Raw genomic sequence first — 19,900 nt, 5'->3', positions numbered from 1 at the left:
AGCATATATTCTTGGTAGATATGCTACAAGTTGCTCATGTTGAAGTTTATATATTCATTTTCTGTTGAATCAGTAACATTAACACATACCGGAGCTCATATTTGAAGACAAATTTGTAAGCACACTCTTTTTTCTAACCTTGGAACAATTAAGCAACAAGAACATAAAAAACTTATTTTGGTAGTCTTATTATACAGAATTGGGCTGCTCCCATGCGCTGGTCCAGTAAGCTGCACTAGTTGTAAGTACATAATGCTTAGTGATTTTAGCTTGATAAGTCTCTCTATTAGCTGATGGTTATAATCATGATTGGGGCTGTAGATCAGCGATTTCTACATATAAATTGTGGTGGAGACTATTAGCAACAACAACAACCCTCCAACTGTTATAGAGGTTTCGTTCAAACAGAGGCAGAGGTCAGAGTAGAGGAGGTCAGAGTAGAGGTGGTCGAGGTTATTCAACACAAGGCAGAGGCTTTCATCAGCAATTTCAGTCCAATCGACCATCTTGTCAAAAATGTGGAAAGTCTGGCCATTTTGCTTACAACTGTTATCATCGCTTTGAGGAGGACTACTACAACAGTGACTATGCTCAGGCTTTAGCTGCAATGAGGTTGTCTGACCAGGAATATGCTGCGGGCACGAATGGGTCTCCGATACTGGTGCTACAGCACATGTAACAAACTCCACAGCTGTCTTGCAGAGTGCTCAGCCGTATGCAGGAACAGACTCTGTGATCGTTGGAAATGGTGAGTTCCTTCCAATAACGCATGTTGGCTCTGCTACTCTTCAAGGTAAGTTACCTCTAAGGGATGTTTTGGTCTGTCCTAGTATCACTAAGTCACTCTTATCTGTTTCTAAGTTAACTGATGATTACCCTTGTTCTGTAAAATTCGACTCACATTCTGTTCGGATAAAGGATCTGCAGACAAAACAGCTCCTCACGACAGGAAACAAGGCCAATAGTCTCCATGTGTTAAAGGATTCCAAGCACAATGTCCTCTACTCTAACAGACAACAAGTAGCAAGTGAAGAGACATGGCATCAAAGGCTTGGTCATCCACACAGTGAGATTCTACAACTGCTGTCAAGAAACAAATCTATTGTTCTGAATAAGGCACCTTCTTCTATATGTGAAGCTTGTCAATTAGGGAAGATCAGTAGACTACCTTTTCTTTCTTCAGACTTTGTTGCTTCTAAGCCCCTAGAACGCATTCATTGTGACTTATGGGGTCCATCTCCAGTTGTTTCTCCTCAAGGTTTTCGTTACTATGTTATTTTTGTTGATCATTACTCAAGATTCACATGGTTTTATCCTCTTAAGAGAAAATCATATTTCTATTCTCTTTTTCTTCAATTTCAACGTTTAATTGAGAATCAACTCCAACTTAAGATTCAAATGTTTCAATGCGATGGAGGGGGTGAGTTTATCAGTTCGAGATTCACCACTCATCTCTCAAATGAAGGGATTAAACAGCTCATCTCATGCCCGCATACACCACAACAAAATGGTGTCGCAGAACGTAAACACAGGCACATTACAGAACTTGGTTTGTCAATGCTGTTTCATAGTCATGCACCTCAGGAGCTTTGGGTTGAAGCCTTTTTCACTGCAAACTTCTTAGGAAATCTACTTCCTTCATCTGTGCTGAACAACAAAGTCAGTCCTTATGAAGCTTTACATCAGAAAGCACCAATTTATACTTCTCTAAGAGTTTTTGGATGCTCATGTTATCCCTATCTTCGTCACTATGGTGTGAACAAGTTCGATCCAAAGTCTCAGCATTGTGTGTTTCTGGGTTACAACGAGAAGTACAAAGGCTATAGGTGCTTGCATCCTCCAACCGGTAGAGTCTACATTAGCAGACATGTTCTGTTTGATGAAAAGCGTTTTCCATATACAGACATCTATCGTGACTCTTCTTCAACAGTTCAGACTCCATTACTTTCAGCTTGGCAATCCAGTTTTGTGTCTCGTTCAGAGAACTCCTCAGAAGTGTCTACTGTTATAGAGGCAGAGAGTCCTGAGTGTACGACAGGCTTTGATCCTGCTTCAATAGGCAACAGCTCTCTTGCTTCTGATGACAGGATGGACACATCTGAGTCTGTTTCTTTGCCAAATGCAGTTCCTCATATAGCATCAGACACTCTCTTTTCAGAACAAGACTTCCCTCCTTTATCATCGACTCAACCTGCTCTCGCTCTTGTTCCTGTTCAGAGAGTCTCGCCGATTTCAGAAATCACTGAGACAAATTCATCTACAACAGAAACTGATGACACAAATAAGGATATGGACCTTCCTGTAACTACATCAACTCATCCAATGATTACTCGAGCAAAGTCAGGAATTGTTAAACCAAATCCTAAATATGCATTATTTACAGTTAAAAGTAACTATCCTGAGCCTAAAACAGTGAAGTCGGCTTTAAAGGATGAAGGTTGGAATAATGCGATGGGAGAAGAGATGTCTACTATGCGTGAAGTTGATGCTTGGGATTTAGCCCCACCAGATGAAGCTGAGCATGTTTTGGGTTGCAAATGGGTTTTTCGAACCAAACTAAACTCTGATGGTAGTCTTGATAAGTTAAAAGCGAGATTGGTTGCTAAGGGGTATGATCAAGAAGAAGGAGTTGACTTCATCGAAACTTTCAGTCCAGTGATCAGAACAGCCACTATTTGTTCAGTTCTACACACTGCAGTAGCTAAAAACTGGAACATAAAGCAGTTGGATGTTAAAAATGCTTTTTTGCATGGAGATCTTAAAGAAACAGTGTATATGCAGCAACCACCTGGTTTTGAGGATCCTCTAAGACCTGATTATGTTTGCAAGCTTAAAAAGGCAATCTATGGGCTTAAACAAGCTCCCCGTGCTTGGTTTGATAAATTCAGCAACTATCTCTTAAAGTTCGGATTCTTTTGCAGTATCCCGCATCCTTCACTGTTTATCTACAGACAAGGAAAGGATATGATGTATCTGCTGCTCTACGTTGATGATATGATACTAACAGGAAGTAATGATCAGTTAATTAAAGGATTCTTGGAATGCTTAAACAATGAGTTTCGAATGAAAGACTTGGGTCCTTTACATTATTTTCTGGGAATACAAGCTCATTTTCATGATGGTGGTCTGTTCTTGAATCAAGAAAAGTATGCCAAAGATCTTCTAGTGACTGCAGGTATGCTTGATTGTGCTCCCATACCAACTCCATTACCTCTTCAGCTTGACAAAGTTGAAGGACAAGATAAAGCCTTTTCTGATCCCACTTATTTTTGGAGCTTGTCTGGAAAACTGCAGTACTTAACTCTTACTCGACCAGATCTCCAATTTGCTGTTAATTTTGTGTGTCAGAAGATGCATAACCCTACTGTTGCAGATTTCCATCTCCTAAAACGTGTTCTACGATACTTAAAGGGCACAATTCATATGGGAGTTGATATAAGTTCAAGAACAGACTCTGCATTTCGTGCCTACAGTGATAGTGACTGGGCGGGCTGCAAAGAAACCAGACGTTCTACAGGAGGTTTTTGTACTTTTCTTGGAACAAACATCATATCTTGGTCTGCAAAACGTCATCCTACAGTCTCCAAGTCCTCAACTGAAGCTGAATACAGAACTATGTCGTTTGCTGCATCTGAACTAAAGTGGATTACAGCATTACTTGACTCACTTGGTGTAGATCAGCAGGACACTCCCGAGTTATACTGTGATAACCTCTCAGCGGTTTATCTCACTGCCAATCCAGCTTTACATGCCAGGTCTAAACACTTTGATGTGGATTTTCACTATGTTCGTGAAAGGGTTGCGCAAGATGCCTTGGTGGTTAAACATATTCATGTTGAATATCAGATTGCAGATATCTTCACCAAATCTCTTCCTCGAGAACCGTTCAATGACTTGCGATGCAAAATTGGAGTCTCCGATCCTCCGACACCTACTTTGAGGGGGTGTATTAGCAACAACAACAACCCTCCAACTGTTATAGAGGTTTTGCTCTGCAACAGTAAAACCGGTCCAAGCCCAACACCAGTTGTGGATCCTGCGAAGCCCAACAAGCCTTTAATATTGGCGCCAAAACAGAGCAGGACCACACACAAACACTGCAACATGACCACACACACAAATGGTGTGTTCTCGACAAAAGGAACTCTGCCACACAACTTTCTCAACAATAAATTTGGGGTTTTTGGCTCTAGTGTGATCATGTGCCAATAGGACACCTGTCTAGGGCATCAGTCCAAGTTCCCCTCATATAAATATGAAATGTCTCTCTTGTAAAGTCTTTGAGTTGTCAAGATTAATAAAGTTCTTCTTCTCCAAGTTTTAACCTAATATCTCTTTAAGCTTTCAGAGACAACATAGTGATTACAAACTTTTCTCATAAAATCACTTATCAAGCTGACAACTACAATGTGAAGCTCTCTCCCTCATGTATTACGCGCTTTGCTTGGAAAATGGAGCTTACGATGTGAAGCTCCATTTTATGGAGATTCAGTTTTCTGATGAAGAACTATACAAGCGTCTCGGCAGACGCATATTTGATGTCTATGTTCAGGTAAAGCGTCTCTCGGCAGATGCATGTAACCTGAAGATTGAATATTCATTTGTTTTTTGTCCTTTTTTCTTCCATGTCAGGGAGAATTGTTCTTGAGGGACTTTAACATCAAAGAGGAGGCTAATGGAGCTCTGAAACCTATTATGAAAGAAAAGAAAGCTGTGAATGTAAGCAATCATATGTTAGAGATTCGGTTGTATTGGGTAGGGAAAGGGACAACCCTCATTCCTGAAAGAGGAAATTATGGTCCTCTTATCTCTGCTATCTCCTTGTGTCACAGTAAGTGTACCTTTCTCCTCTGCTTGTTGTAACTTCAAATCATTTGACTATCTAAAGTCTCTGCTTTAGCAACTTACTCTGCTTCTTATTGTTTTTGTGGCTTTCTTCACATTGACTTGTTTCACTCTCAAATGGTCATAACAATTAAAATTATTACCTTCATCTTTTTTTGACATTGGTTCCTATTGCCACCTAACGTTAATATTCATCTTTCAAAATTTCAGGTCAGGAGCCACAATGTGGAGGTCCAAAAACAAAAAGAAACTACTTCGTTAAGGATATTTTCTTGTCGCTTGGAGTATGTATTTACACTTTTATTGTCACATTTGCAGCGGAGAGAACAGAACATCATACTAAGATCCCTTAATTGTTGGGGTCATGGTTTCTTTGGTAACAATTATTCTCTTGGCTTTGGGAATATATGCATGGAAAAGGTGCAGAGGAGACAAGAACATAACAAAACGAGGTATCATAGCTCACAGTGTATGAATTGATTCCAAGAAGGCAATCCATTTGTTTTAGGCTTTTAGCCATTAGTATAATGATTGTCTGGTGTGAACGTGATCACGTATATAGAACTGAGAGCACAGGGTCTGCAAACGCTTTGCTTTACTTAGATATTGATCATGATCTGTACGGACATCCGTACGAGTGACGAATAAGGCCGGAGTACATGAAGAAGAAAAGAGCTCAGGCCCATGAGAAGGATCTAGAAGTCGTTTATAGACGTTTGGAGATAAGAGGAGGAAAAGTCACATGTAGGTTTCATCCTAGGAGACTATGTTAGGTCACTATCATCATGGAGATCCTCACCTCTTATGTCTCTATCACATAGTTGACAAATGAAGAGAGTGTAGCCTTAGTTCTTTTTGCTATTTAAAGACTTGTACACACATTGTAAACTATCCTATTCTAGTCTAATGAAATCTCTCATATTCTCTTCTCTAAATACTCTGTTTCAACACATTTTCTTCCGCTAAATCTAACATTGGAGACAACTACAAGCTGCAACAAACAATTTTGATGAAGCCAACAAACTCGGAGAAGGAGGTTTCGGATCCGTATTTAAAGTAAGATGTCAAGTTTTTCCAAAATGTAGATAGATACCTGAGAAAAGATTATTGTTGTTTTAGGGTTTCGGATATAAGAAACTTAATGCAGGGAGAGCTGTCAGATGGAACTACCATAGCAGTGAAGCAGCTTTCTTCCAAGTCATGCCAAGGAAACCGCGAATTTGTGAATGAAATAGGAATGATCTCAGGTCTGAATCATCCAAACCTTGTCAAGCTTTATGGTTGTTGTGTCGAGAAGAATCACTTGCTGCTTGTGTATAAGTATATGGAAAATAACTCCCTTGCTCTTCAGCTGCTTGGTAAATAAAAGTGACTCACAAAGCTTTTCCAGACGATTTAAGTCCAATTTATGTGCACATATATGTAATTTCACTTGGTTAACATCCATTGCCAGGAAAGGGTTCCTTGAAACTGGACTGGGCAGCAAGACAAAAAATATGTGTTGGAATCGCAAGAGGGCTTGCGTTCCTCCACGAAGGATCAGCGATAAGGATGGTTCATCGTGACATAAAAACAAGTAATGTGCTTCTAGAAGCTGACCTTAATGCAAAGATATCTGATTTTGGATTGGCTAGGCTCCATGAATCAGAACACAGTCACATTAGCACCAAAATTGCAGGAACCATGTAAGTAGACAACATGAAACTAAAACCGCAATCATGACTGAAGAAATATCTCATTCTTGTTTTTTTCTAATGCTGCAGTGGTTACATGGCTCCAGAATATGCATTATGGGGTCAACTAACAGAGAAAGCAGACGTGTACAGCTTCGGGGTTGTGGCAATGGAAATTGTTAGTGGAAAGAGTAATACGAAACAGCAGGGAAATGCTGATAACGTCTCGCTTATCAATTGGGTAACCGTGGAGCTTTTTCCTCTCTTTAGCCCATTCAATTCAAGATTTGTTTCCTTAAGTTTAATGAAACTGGTTCTTACATCAAATCTCAGGCGATGACACTGCAACAGACAGGGGACATAATGGAGATCGTAGATCCAATGCTCGAAGGTGAGTTCAACAAAAATGAAGCAGTAAGGATGATCAAATTTTCTCTTGTTTGCATAAAATCATCTCCTTCCTTAAGGACAACAATGTCAGAGGTTGTGCAAATGCTAGAGGGAGAGATCGAAATAACCGAGGTTATGTCAAGTCCTGGTTTATATGGACCCAACTGGAGTATCTCAAAGCTGAGGGACATTAATACACATGGTAGCTCGAGCACGTATTGTGTCACCGATCATCAAATGACAATAACAATGAACTCCTCTGCTTCTAGTTGTGATCTCTACCCATTATACCCAGAATCCATGATCTTAAACTCAACAGTAGAGTTCTCTTCCTCTTCATTGTAACAGCAAAAGTTATGCACATTGAAACCTTACTATTATCATCGTTAACATAGATCCAAAAACACATCTATTGAATGTTTGTAAAACTTGAACTATACCTTTCTATATAAAACTCTCAAGTGCTCACTGAATCAAATTCTCTTTCGTCTTAGTTTGGTTGAACACTTTTCTGAACTCATTTAGATCAATTTCTCTCCATGATTGAGTTATTGACTTGGATGGCATCCAAGGACGAGTAACCTTGACGATCATTTAACCAAATCTAAAAACTTACTGCTACTATAAATGATTCAGAAAAAGATGTCTCTATAAGTTTAGATACTCTTTATCTCAACTTATTTTGAATGAAAACATATTCGAGTAGAGGAAAATGTAGTTCACCAGTAATCGTTGCACCGGCAGACGCCGTTTTTGAAGTAGTGGTATCTCTTTGCATCTCGCTTAATCAGTTCTCTGCCAGTTATCATAGACATCAACTTCATTACATTGTGGCAATCCTTACAAATGCGCATATTAGTTAGCACAGTGATTGAAGATAGAGGTTTTGAGTTAAGAAGTCTTCTAACAACCGCGAGTTCCTCGTTGTAACCATAAATCCGTACTTTATTCTCCATCACCAGGATTAAAGTACGATAAAACCTCGTATCAGGAACATAACCCATTTCTTTCATTTGTGACCTCAAAACTCATTAGTGTCTCGTAGATGATATTTGTTTCTTCATGTGAAATATCTTCCGGTCTCCATGTATAAGAATACTATTCATACGACCGACAGCTCGGTGATTCCTTCACAAAGTCTGATGCTTTGGTAGCTACAAGACCTGCCCTGACACTTTGTCCAATCTCGTGGCATCCAACTTCTCAACCAGCTCAGCACATCTATCTCCAAGCATAGAGGGCGTCGAACCCATGACCTCATTTATAATATGGTGCATTCCTACCATTATGCCAACTTAACTTTAAGAATATATATATAATTTAATCGATTTAGTATTTCATATGGTGCAGATGCACCACCCTTCAATAAGGTGGATCCGCCCCTGCTCATAAGTCATAACAAAGTCCAGTGCCTCATCCAAGTAACCAGATGTTGCCAACATCTTGGTAACACTATGGTAGTGTTCCATGGAAGGTACGATTTCATAGTCTGTGCACATAGCTTCAAATTGCAATGACCCTTCTTCAACATCTCCGATCAAACCACACGCAGCAAAGACTTCTTTGAATATTTCCCCATCTGGTTTGTTCCCTTCTTGTTTAAAACGAATAAACAAATCAATAGCTGCATCACCGTATCCGTTGCTAACAAAACACCTCATCATAACACACCAAGACTCCAAATCTTTTTTAGGCATTTCTTCGAACATTTCCCATGCATCATTAACAGAACCACAAACAGAGTACATCTCCATGATCACATTGCGAGACCTAACATCAAAGGGAGAAACCAGAGCAACGATACACTCATGAACAACCTTTGCTTCTTCCAAAGCTTTTGTTTCACCGCATAGTTTCGCTAACCTTAAAAGTCTATACAAATCTAAAGCATAACCTTTCTTCTTCTCCAAGCAATTCAAAACCTCTACAGCATCTTTCGCGTTTCCTTGATCGCATAACGAATCGAATGTCTCAATCGTAACATTTGAAGAAACTATTCTCGGTTTCTCTCCTACGATTTGATTCTGGATACATGTGCGATTGTCCCTGAGGCTGTGATGATGATGATCATAAGAGAGGGCTCTACGAGAACTGAACCAGAGTCTGCTTCTACTCTGCTGCGTTGCCAATGCTAAATACGGTTTCGCAAGGTTGAGCTTTCCGTACCATAACCGCACCATAACGACGGAGAAACTCAAAATTCGACGTTGTCAGGCAACAAAATTAACGAACCCTAATAGTAAACCCTTAAAGAATTAAGAAAGGTTTCAATTTTAAAATTCTATAAACCGGGTCGGTTAGACAGGTTGTATCTAAACGCTGCGTTTTAATGAAATTCACTCTAACCACCAATTTTCTCTCTCCTAATGTTTGGGTGCGGAGTGATCATTTTGTGCGTTGGAACTTGAGAGAACCATTCACTCAAACAGAGAGAGACATTGGAGACTTACGTTTCTTACCAGACACTCTCTTCAACTACAAATTCAGGTTCCGTCTTCTTCTGTTTTCTTCTGTGTTTTCTAATTACTCGTTTCGTATATCTCTGATTTCAGCATTTCTGGGTTTCATGGCTAGTAACTAAATCAAAGTTATTCTGTTAATTTATTATCCTGTCGATGTTGATTAGTCGGTTAGTATTGGTTTCGCAGACTATGTTTAATAGCTCATCCCAAATTAAGGCTTGTTCGTCGTCCTGTGAGGATAAATTAGCATAGGTGTGTAGAAAGAGGCTAATTGAATATTCGTGAGCTATTGAAGTAATAAGAATTATGGCATCTTCGGATCTATTGAAGTAAAAGTATCTAAGGCCAAATGAATAAATTTACAATTCATTAGCCAAAGACACATTGTTTCGGTCTACTTGTAAGGATTTTTCATCTGCTTTTTAAGTCTTACCTATGACGACCCTAAGACTGTTTGTAGCATATTTATAACTGCTTCAAGTTGGTTAAAGATCAGTTAGTGATGGGTTATTATACTCTCTAGAATCTAGGAAAAACTCAACATCATTATAAGTAGAGATCTTTATGATGACTTGTATGATTATAAAACTGTGTTACTATAGGTTCCCATAAACTAGCGAATCTCTTTTCAGTTCACTCGTTGAAAGATCTCATTTTGTTATGAACATTTCAGGTGGCAAAGAAATTTCAATGGCTCTGGTGGTGTCAGGTGGCAAAGCAGCCACGATGCCCCTTCAGGCCAATGCTCTTCTTCCTCTAAGTATCAAGACCAAAGCAAGAGTCCTAAGCGCATCTGCATCTGCATTTCCGCTTTTCTCATCAGCTCCTCATTTCGCTTCCAGGTCCCTCTCAGTCCGCCTCAAGATGTCGAGGCATGTGGTATCGTCTGTTTTGTCAGAGGACAAAGCTACTGGGTTTAGTGGCTCGGGGACAGATGCTTTCAAGCTGACATACTTGGAGGTGGGGTTTCTTCATATTGGTGGTCGTTTTAGGGGATCTTTACTAGTTGAGAATTTGTGTTTCTAATAGTAAATGTTGCATCTTATTTGATTATTACGTGTCTTCAATTTTGTGGAAGTCAGGGCAATAGCTGGTTATGGGAAACAAGTGGCTTGAAAATCCTGGTTGATCCGATTCTCGTCGGTAATTTGGATTTTGGAATCCCATGGCTCTATGATGCTGCCAAAAGATATTTGAAGGGCTTCAAGGTAACTCTTAAAAACATGAATCTTATCTTGCAGTGCAGTTCTATAATGATCATCTCTCTCATTTTGATTTTGATTGTAAGTTTTTAAGTTTTATATTTGGTGCAGCTTGATGATCTCCCTGAAGTTGATTGCCTACTCATAACCCAAAGCCTTGATGATCATTGTCATCTGAATACCCTAAGGCCACTTTCTGAGAAATCTCCAGGCATAAAGGTTATTGCTACTCCAAATGCAAAGCCTTTGCTGGATCCTCTTTTTAAAAATGTAAGTGACTTGTTTCATAGTTTCTAGTCTTAACCGGAATTTAAGACTAAATCAACAATTTAGAAAATGAAAAGGTTGCTGAAGTATTACTCTAGGTCACTTATCTGGAACCTGGAGATAGCTGTGAGCTAAACGCAAGAAACGGTTCTAAGATCCGAGTTAAAGCCACAGCAGGACCTATCCTTGGTCCACCATGGCAACGCCCTGAAAACGGGTAAAAGAAAAAATTAAACTCCCATCAAGCTTTCCATTGCTTAACTAATATGGTCTACGACAACAAGTGATAACCTCGTTATGTATATTTGAGTTTTGCTTCTATTTTGTTCTCAGGTATCTCCTTGTATCCCCTGAAGATCAGATATCTCTCTACTACGAACCTCATTGTGTATGCAACATGGAACTTCTGAAGAATGAAAGAGCCGACATTGTAATCACACCGGTCATCAAACAACTTCTCCCACGATTTACTCTTGTGTCTGGCCAAGAAGACGCTGTCCAGCTCGCCAAACTCTTGGAAGCCAAGTAAATAATCATCTTATCTTTTTCCCCCGTTATAGATCATGTAGTCTTAAGAAAATGAATCAACACTCTTGCTTTTTGTAGTTATCAATCGGGTTTTTGCTGAACATTTAGGTTTGTTGTGCCGATGCAAAATGGCGAGCTTGAAGCAAAGGGACTTTTAGCAACCATAATAAAGAAAGAAGGAACGTTGGAATCATTTAAGGTGCAGCGTTCGTGACCTCCAAAATATAATGAAAGCCAAATCAAATATGGTTCCATCTGGCTCAATGGTGATAATGTCTTCGATATTGGATTTTTGAATGCAGGAACTATTGTTGAAAGAGCTCCCAAAAGCTCAAGTGTTGGAGCCTATAGCAGGCGTGCCTCTAGAGATCTTGGCTCCATCTTTAGAGGTTTAAAATGTAACAGTACAAACTAAATGAGAATGCACAGATGTGAATATACACATGTGAAATGAAGCTTTTTAGTGAGGGAACAAATATATAGTTTGAGATAGCTCTTAAAGAAGAAGAGTGATGATGGAGATTATTTCATTTAAGGAGGTAATTTTACAAGTATAATGATTAAAGAGGAAGGAATACAAAAATATATATATATATATATATATATATACATATATATATATATATATCTATATTATTATTTTTGAAGTACATTTTGGTTTATACCCTTCAAGTTTTGCTTATTTAATATGTTTTATTTATAACATTAACCCCTAACAATTTTCCTAAAATAACATTTCGTATAAACTCAATTAATGGAACTATTTAAATCTACCTAATTTGATACATTTATTGCCATATATAAAGCTGAACAACATCTATACATTTCGATTTTTCCACAAACAACTATACACATTAAATTTTTAATCTCATAAAAATCTTCAAACCTATTTTAATAGATTAATTAATAGATTTCGTTTAATATTTTCTACATTTATTGAAGGTGATAATATAGTTTCCCTAAATTATCTCGGCTAAATTAATTGTTATTCTCTTTTAAACACACACATATATATATATATATATATATATATATATGCACTGCATAGTAACATGATCTGTTTACTTTTATAACAATGAATTTTAATTGATAAATTAAAAATGAAAATAATTAATTTTTATATACAATAAACACATAAAAGAACTATTGCTTCTCACATATTTCTATATTATTCTACATAAAAAACACAATCAAACGGTGTATGCGGGTCAAAACTTAGATAACACAGTAACATTTATATTAAAAAAAAAAATAACCATTTTATTTAAAATCATATATGAACATTAAAATTGTCCCGTAAATTAATAAATAGTTATACGTATATAATTTAAAAATTAATAAAACAATAGATAAATAACAAAAAATATAATATATACGTATTTTAAATATTTAAAAATCAAAAATATAGTCTCGCGGTATACCGCGGGTTAAATCCTAAGATATATATATATATATGGAGACATTAATGAAATAAATCCTCAAGTTCAAACCTATTTACAAGCATGCCATTGACATTAATTATTCATTAATTTTTGATTTAATTAATTAATATTGAGTTTTGATTTTTGGAAACAAGATTTCATATCCTAATAAAATTTCCAAAACAATAACTGCTCCCTTTAACATTAAGTATTAAGTTTATAATTAATATATATATACATTTTTGGAGACATTTATGAAATAAATCCTCAAGTTCAAACCTATTTACAAGCATGCCATTGACATTAATTATTCATTTGTTTTTTATTTAATTAATTAATATTGAGTTTTGATTTTTGGAAACAAGATTTCCTATCCTAATAAAATTTTCAAAACAATCATAACCGCTCCCTTTAACATTAAGTATTAAGTTTATAATTAATTTAATTAATATTAAGTTTCCAATTTTACAAAACAATATTTTCTCCATACAGACATTTCCTAAACAATCGGCCTAATCAATAAACACTCTTTCGTGTTTTAGATATGCCAAAAATCAAAACTTAATAATGATGTCTCCTATTTTTTCATCAGAAAAGTTTTACACTTTTTCGTAGACGAATTCTGACAAATAAAGATGATAATATCGATTGACTAAAAATCAAGATGGGCGGAGATATCGCAATGGACGGGATAAAACAAAGACGAAGAAGATGATAGATTTGTTTTGTCAGATAAAAACAAGAAAAATTGTGTCGGTCTAGACAAAAAAACCAATATTAGTTTATGTTAAAACAAAAGTCAATTACGTATTATATATCTGTAAGTAATTAGTATACTGAATTAGTTCTTTTTTGTTCAAATAGCTATTTTTCTATTTCTAACAAATTATATATACACATTTTGGTCCATTTTAATCTGATATATTGGATCAAAATGAATATCTCTTTTTGAAGTGGAGATATTCATTACATGCTGGAGAAAAGAAAGAAAATTTTAATATTAGACATGCTCCACCGAGTGGTTTGGTGACTTTATTGGTCGAACTATATTGGTTTATCATATCCGGTTTAGGTATGGTTTACTATGTTTAAATTGGTTAAGCTACAACAGTTCTCTTGTTTTATATCTCTGTTTGTTGTACTCTCCGTCTGTCTTCTAAGTTCAATAAACGAACAAGCTTTCATAACAAACCATTTTACTAGTTTCTCTCAATGGAATAATCTATAGAGCAACTGATGATGATGTAGTATTGGAGTCCATCAAGCTTCTGCAATCAGAAGACAAAGACAAGGTCCATTTCTAATCATCTGACTTTTGGTTAACAACCGGATAAAATATATTTGTTCTCAAAAATTAAAGTGCGTAGTGTGTACTGATGATTTGCAGGTGGCGCTTATGGATTCAAAGATCTTGCTGATTGAAAATTCCAAGATAAGTTTAGTGAAACAACTCTCAAGGCTGGCTGTTTTCGATTACAGATTTTACATCCACCAGCCTCTGAGAGTATATTTGTTAGGCAGTTTGAGAAATAATTTTAAGAACCGAGCTGCTGAGAAAGAGATTGTGCCATGAGCTTGTTCTGATTCGTTTCAATGGGAATTGAATTGTTTCTTTTGTTTTGAATGCAAAGATTAAGCTTTGTATGCTCCCGCGATCCTCCTAGCCAATGCTTTGTAAAAGAGGATTAGGGTTTATATCTTACAATTTAATGAAATTACATGTCGTTTGGGTTTACAAAGAACAATTAGTTTAGATATGTCAAGTAAACAAAATTATATGTTAGTCTAGGTTTAATTAAATGAAATTATATGTCGGTTTGGATTTATAAAATATTGGTTATGGTTTAGATTTTAAAATTAAAAGAATATATATTTGTTCAAATTTATAAAAGAGTGGTTAGTTATTGATGATTTTATTTTACAATGATGTCAATAAGTATACATGTTTTGTTACCTTAATTTCCTTTGTTTTACTAGGTTTTTTTCTTTAATTCTTAAATATAGATATTACATGACATATTGTTCTATTTTCATTGGCTAAACTAATAAAGAGTGAATATAAAAATTGTTCATATATTCTTAGGTGAGATTATGAAATCACGTTTTTAAGATTTGGCAGTAATAATCTAAAATAATGATGAATATTTGGCATTTGATAATCTAAATTTGGATTATTGCGATAATTGTTACAAAAAGTTTAAAATAGAAAAATACACATAAATGTATTAAAAAGCATCTCACAGGACAAATTTATATATTCCCAAAATAGTTATATTTATAATAAAATTTAGTATATATATTACGTTGACTTTTATTATATTTGATAATTTTAAAACCCGCACATCAAGCGGATCCTAATCTATTCTTTTATATAAAGTTGGGTTTCAAAAATTAGAAATTAATCTGATTGTGATACACGTCACGTGATTCGTTAAGATTTTAATTTTTTTATAATGAAATTAAGAAACTAATTAAATATTAATATACTAACAAATAAGTATTAATCTACATTATATATTTTGTTTTAAACTTTCTTTTTCTTAAACAAAAATATAAAGTAACAGAAAATATATAAATTTGAGAATATTTAACCTTATTAAGAAAGTTTTAAATATTTTTTATCTTTTAACCTTATTGGTTTCATGGAAACCTCTTAGCCCAATGGTTGACCAAAAGTTAATTATTGGTCTATGATTTGAATCCTAGGGTTGGAAGAAATTGCTCATGATAAAATCATCTATGTAACAGTTTCTCATAATTTTGTAATAAATTATAATATCCAAACATTAAAATAAAATCCTATTGATTTTGAATACGAATGAGCAGAGAGCTTTGATTTATCAAACATTCAAGTTTATAAATTTTATATTTGGTTTATTCCGGTTTTTTATTTTATAAAATAATAACTTTTAAAAAGTTAAAATACCATTAACTCGATGTTATACCGCTAAAACATCATTTCATTATTTTGTTAACACTGTTAATATCAAAAATAGAAGAAAAACAATTAGAAATTGCATAAACTTGGGATAGCTTCTTATATTAAAGTAATAGACATATTTAATTAAATTGATTAAACTAAATATATGTAAAATAAATCAAATTATCGATATACCGTGTGTTAAATTATAAAATTAATAATGCAAATATAATTATATAAATTTAAATACTAAACAAAGATTAACAAATAAATAGTATTTAAAATTTAAATTTTTGAGTTACAAATAAAATCGTTAAAATCTAGTGTATATGATAACCGTAGAATTATTGAATCTGGTTAAATTCGACTTGAAGTATTTTTTTTAGTGTTACCATTTATACACATAGTCTTAAGAATAAAAAATAAAGAAAAAGGAAAAAGCATATGCTCAATTTCAAGAATAAAGACATGATTATATTAAAAACCCATGAAAAAAGGGACATTAAAAACATAAAGTCAAAGAATTTGTCTGGAAATGAAGAAAGGATCTAATTATTAGTAAACCAAAGACAAATAAAAGACCAGTCAACCCAAGAATATTCTTGATATCACACAGAACAAAAAAAAAAAAAAAAAAAAAGGAAAAAAAAAATCTGAAACGCGGTTTCTTCGATTATTGGAGAGTCAACACCATTTCAGAAATGGTGTTGATGAGAGGCTAAAAAAAAAAATCGATCGAAAGCTCAAAAACTCCATCTTCCCTCACGAACCCTAGATGAGTTTGTTGTAATCGTCAATCATCGATTTCTAAGATTTAGTCTCAAAAGGTTTTGTCTTTTTTTTCGTGTGTGCCTTAAATGGAGAATCGTAAAGGAGGAAACTTTAGCGTTATTAGCTCGGAAGCTTTGACCACGACGCTCCGTAATGCGATCCAAGCTCTGGGTCGTGGTTTCGATGTTACATCTGATGTTCGGCTTCTCTACTGCAAAGGAGCTCCTGGGTCAAGACTTGTTCGTATCGAAGAAGGTCAAAACAGAGATCTTGAGTTGTCTGATGGATACCTTCTTCCTAATGTCCCTTCTGATATTGAGTGTTCACGAGGCAGAAATAGTATTCAGAGGATCCCTGTTTGCAGCTTCCATCAGGTTCATCTTTTTCAGCAGTTAACTTGTGTTTTGAAATGCCATTGTTAGAGTTTAGCCCTTTTTTTTTTTTTGTCTTTTGTCTTGATTACGCATATACAGTTAGATGTGATCTGTGTATTTTGTTGTGGAACCACTGGCTTAGAGGACCCTGATTAAATTTGGACTTTTCTAAATTTGGAAGCTTTACATTGAGTTTTAACTTGGCTGAGGCAATTGTAGTTTGATTAAGTCAGTAGCTTAGGGAAATTTCAGAACAGATATAGCTGTATCGGGCATTTGTGCTGATCAAATGCTGTTTCTTATATTGGTGTTCTTGGTTTTATATGGTTTTACGTGTATTGGAGTATTGGAGTATTGGGCACTTACACTGTTTCTTAGATTGAGTATTGGAGTTTAGGTGTGTCTGTGGATTTATGGAACCACTAGCTCATAGGACCCTAATTAACTTTGGACTTTTCTCAATATGGAAGCTTTACATCGAGCTTCCACTTGACTGAGGCAATTGTAGTTTGATCAAGTCAGAAGCTTAGGGAAATTTTAGAACAGAGATAGTTATATCGAGTTATTGTGCTGATCAATACTGTTTCTTTTACTGGTGTTCTTGGTTTATTTGGCTTTCTGGTAAAGATAGTGGGGGTCAAAATGAGTATTGAAGTTTAGGTGTCTCAGTGGAAAAAATACTGTCTTGCTTCTGGTTATTTATCAGATATACCTTTTTTGGCAGATGGCAGAATATTTCAATGAGAGAGCAGGTGTAAAAGGGAACATACCACTAGGATGTTTTAACGCGATGTTCAATTACACGGGTTCTTGGCAAGTCGATGCAGCATCCACAAAATCTCTTGCACTGGTTGGATACTTTATACCGCTTTATGAAGTCAAATTGGCAAAGCTTACATTGGTTTTGCGTAACGAGATCAGGCGCGCTGTTCCTTCCTCATGGGATCCCGCTTCCTTAGCTAGGTATATTCCTCTCTTAAATACACTGTGTTTTCTGCTGTTCTGTATGTTCTGGTCTCGCTGGTCTAGATGTTTATAATCTCTTAAGGTTCACACCGGTGGAATGTTTGAGAACTAATTTAGAGTAGTCAGTTTCCTCTTGTTGTCTTGACCGAACACATAGTTTCTGTGGCCAAATGAAAGAAAAGATTTAAGAATTCTGGTGAAGAGGAAGCTTTGCTGAGTGTGAAAGCTACACTTGATGTGGTTCTTGATGACATTTCATAATTCTTATGTTGTTTCCCCATTTACTCATTTGGTGCAGCTTTATTGAAAATTACGGCACACATATTGTAACTTCCGTGACCATTGGTGGAAGAGACGTAGTTTACATTAGACAACATCAGTCTTCTCCTTTACCGGTATCTGAAATCGAAAACTACGTGAATGACATGATGGAGCACAGGTTTCATGAAGCAGAGAGTCAGTCTATTACCGGCCCCTTAAAATACAAAGACAAGGTTAGTAAGACGTCACGGGCCATGGCGAGATTACTCCTGTTTATCAAAATTCATTCCCTCTAACTATGGTAAACGAAGATTTTAGCTGAAAAAGCTCTCTCCTGTAGGATATCACAGTAATATTTAGGCGAAGAGGAGGCGACGATCTTGAACAAAGCCATGCTCGATGGTCTGAGACAGTACCAGCAGCTCCAGACATTATCAACATGACTTTTACTCCTATTGTTTCTCTGCTCGAGGGTGTGCCTGGTCTACGGCATTTGACTCGTGCTATCGAACTTTACTTGGAATGTGAGTTTCTATCAAAAAAATTGAACTTAGTAATGTTCGTAACCACCTGTTTACACTTTCATAAACATAACAAAACTCTTGATGTTCTTTACCAGATAAGCCTCCTATTGAAGATTTACAGTACTTCTTGGATTTCCAAATAGCTCGAGCTTGGGCTCCTGAACAGAGTAACCTCCAACGTAAAGAACCTGTGTGTCCTTCTCTTCATTTCAGCTTAATGGGTCCCAAACTATTCATCAGCGCTGATCAGGTAACTCAGAGGGACCAATTCATTTGTTTAGTTACATCGTTCGGTTTATGGATGAAACTAAACATATTGTGTTTGGGTATGTTCAGGTAACGGTAGGGCGTAAACCGGTGACAGGTCTCAGGCTGAGCCTAGAAGGAAGCAAACAAAACCGTCTTTCTATTCATTTACAACACTTAGTCTCTCTCCCCAAGATACTGCAGCCACATTGGGACTCTCACGTGCCAATAGGTGCACCGAAATGGCAAGGACCAGAGGAGCAAGATAGCCGCTGGTTCGAGCCAATTAAATGGAAGAACTTCTCTCACGTAAGCACCTCGCCTATAGAACACACTGAGACACACATCGGCGATCTCTCGGGAGTTCACATTGTCACCGGAGCACAGCTTGGGGTTTGGGAATTCGGATCAAAAAACGTTTTGCATTTGAAATTACTCTTCTCTAAAGTCCCCGGTTGTACAATAAGACGATCCGTCTGGGACCATACTCCGGTTGCTTCCTCAGGGAGACTTGAACCAGGAGGTCCATCTACATCGAGTTCGACTGAGGAAAAGAGAGAGGACGTGTCAGGACAGTCAGGGAAACTGGCCAAGATCGTGGATTCATCAGAGATGTTGAAAGGACCACAGGATTTGCCTGGACATTGGCTAGTCACTGGAGCAAAGCTAGGCGTTGAAAAGGGTAAGATTGTATTGCGTGTGAAGTATTCGTTGCTAAATTATTGAGAGATTTAGATGAGTTCTCGTTTTTTCCGGCCGCCGGAAAATATCAAAATATTTTTCACGTCAGCATTCTTTGCACAGCGAATCTTTTTTCTTGTACATGTGTCCGGTTGCTTTTGGGAACCGTTCGGTTCGGTTCGGTTTTTCATTAGTTTGGTTTGGTTTTGGTTTGGTTGAATTTTTGTCCGGTTGGGTTTTGTAGACGATTTTAATTTAAATCAGAGAGGAATGTACATTGTAGTTGGACTCAACACATGGTCGATGGACGGCCGTTTAGTGACACGTTTCTGTGAAATTTGCATGCCATGTATCATAATAATCTTAGAA

General features: G+C 36.3%; 3 protein-coding genes, 1 long non-coding RNA gene and 2 pseudogenes across 6 annotated transcripts; 5 read left to right on the top strand and 1 right to left on the bottom strand.

Annotated features, from left to right (window-relative positions):
- Window positions 1–4,480: 4,480 nt before the first annotated feature.
- LOC104778943 (putative LRR receptor-like serine/threonine-protein kinase At1g29720) lies at window positions 4,481–6,082 on the top strand (annotated as a pseudogene).
- LOC147946863 (putative LRR receptor-like serine/threonine-protein kinase At1g29720) lies at window positions 6,049–7,253 on the top strand. Its single transcript, XM_087508914.1, has 4 exons — window positions 6,049–6,203; window positions 6,299–6,530; window positions 6,609–6,759; window positions 6,852–7,253. The coding sequence occupies exons 1-4, from the start codon at window positions 6,083–6,085 to the stop codon at window positions 7,251–7,253; spliced, it is 906 nt and encodes a 301-aa protein (XP_087365040.1). The 5' UTR covers window positions 6,049–6,082.
- Window positions 7,254–7,627: 374 nt separating this feature from the next.
- LOC104778942 (pentatricopeptide repeat-containing protein At1g29710, mitochondrial-like) lies at window positions 7,628–9,088 on the bottom strand (annotated as a pseudogene).
- Window positions 9,089–9,251: 163 nt separating this feature from the next.
- Window positions 9,252–11,843, top strand: LOC104776997 (uncharacterized). 2 transcript variants are annotated; one of them, XR_015595507.1, is made up of 8 exons: window positions 9,252–9,395; window positions 10,044–10,330; window positions 10,453–10,578; window positions 10,684–10,842; window positions 10,938–11,056; window positions 11,173–11,364; window positions 11,446–11,566; window positions 11,670–11,843. XR_015595507.1 is itself a non-coding variant. In XM_010501177.3 (8 exons), the coding sequence occupies exons 2-8, from the start codon at window positions 10,061–10,063 to the stop codon at window positions 11,760–11,762; spliced, it is 1,050 nt and encodes a 349-aa protein (XP_010499479.1). In that variant the 5' UTR covers window positions 9,252–9,395; window positions 10,044–10,060; the 3' UTR covers window positions 11,763–11,843. The 2 variants fall into 2 exon arrangements, 1 of the variants encoding a protein (XP_010499479.1); XM_010501177.3 differs by having other exon boundaries at window positions 11,476–11,566.
- Window positions 11,844–13,906: 2,063 nt separating this feature from the next.
- Window positions 13,907–14,521, top strand: LOC147946862 (uncharacterized). The gene is made up of 2 exons (XR_015586954.1): window positions 13,907–14,080; window positions 14,176–14,521. It is a non-coding gene; the product is annotated as an uncharacterized LOC147946862 (long non-coding RNA).
- Window positions 14,522–16,291: 1,770 nt separating this feature from the next.
- Window positions 16,292–19,868, top strand: LOC104776995 (MACPF domain-containing protein CAD1). Of its 2 annotated transcripts, XM_010501176.2 has the most exons (6): window positions 16,292–16,853; window positions 17,578–17,816; window positions 18,118–18,313; window positions 18,421–18,604; window positions 18,700–18,854; window positions 18,941–19,868. In XM_010501176.2, exons 1-6 carry the CDS (start codon window positions 16,566–16,568, stop codon window positions 19,574–19,576), a joined length of 1,698 nt encoding a protein of 565 aa, XP_010499478.3. In that variant the 5' UTR covers window positions 16,292–16,565; the 3' UTR covers window positions 19,577–19,868. The 2 variants fall into 2 exon arrangements, with proteins under 2 accessions (XP_010499478.3, XP_019099268.1); XM_019243723.2 differs by lacking the exons at window positions 16,292–16,853; window positions 17,578–17,816 and having other exon boundaries at window positions 18,173–18,313; window positions 18,431–18,604.
- The last annotated feature ends 32 nt before the right edge of the window (window positions 19,869–19,900 follow it).

Source organism: Camelina sativa, chromosome 3 (assembly GCF_030686135.1).
Source record: "Camelina sativa cultivar CO46 ecotype springtype chromosome 3, ASM3068613v1".
In the NCBI taxonomy this organism is placed as follows: Eukaryota; Viridiplantae; Streptophyta; class Magnoliopsida; order Brassicales; family Brassicaceae; genus Camelina; species Camelina sativa.
This window is presented reverse-complemented; position numbering and strand designations above follow the sequence as displayed.

What these genes read in the sequence shown, in the direction of transcription:
- LOC104776997 (XM_010501177.3), top strand. Translation starts at nt 10,061, where the DNA reads ATGGCTCTGGTGGTGTCAGGTGGCAAAGCAGCCACGATGCCCCTTCAG. An exon ending in TCAAGCTGACATACTTGGAG is followed by an intron (nt 10,331 to 10,452) that starts GTGGGGTTTCTT and finishes TGTGGAAGTCAG; the next exon opens with GGCAATAGCTGGTTATGGGA. An exon ending in GCCAAACTCTTGGAAGCCAA is followed by an intron (nt 11,365 to 11,475) that starts GTAAATAATCAT and finishes CTGAACATTTAG; the next exon opens with GTTTGTTGTGCCGATGCAAA.
- LOC147946863 (XM_087508914.1), top strand. Translation starts at nt 6,083, where the DNA reads ATGATCTCAGGTCTGAATCATCCAAACCTTGTCAAGCTTTATGGTTGT. An exon ending in CCTTGCTCTTCAGCTGCTTG is followed by an intron (nt 6,204 to 6,298) that starts GTAAATAAAAGT and finishes ATCCATTGCCAG; the next exon opens with GAAAGGGTTCCTTGAAACTG. An exon ending in ACGTCTCGCTTATCAATTGG is followed by an intron (nt 6,760 to 6,851) that starts GTAACCGTGGAG and finishes ATCAAATCTCAG; the next exon opens with GCGATGACACTGCAACAGAC.
- LOC104776995 (XM_010501176.2), top strand. Translation starts at nt 16,566, where the DNA reads ATGGAGAATCGTAAAGGAGGAAACTTTAGCGTTATTAGCTCGGAAGCT. An exon ending in TATCGAACTTTACTTGGAAT is followed by an intron (nt 18,605 to 18,699) that starts GTGAGTTTCTAT and finishes GTTCTTTACCAG; the next exon opens with ATAAGCCTCCTATTGAAGAT. An exon ending in TATTCATCAGCGCTGATCAG is followed by an intron (nt 18,855 to 18,940) that starts GTAACTCAGAGG and finishes GGGTATGTTCAG; the next exon opens with GTAACGGTAGGGCGTAAACC.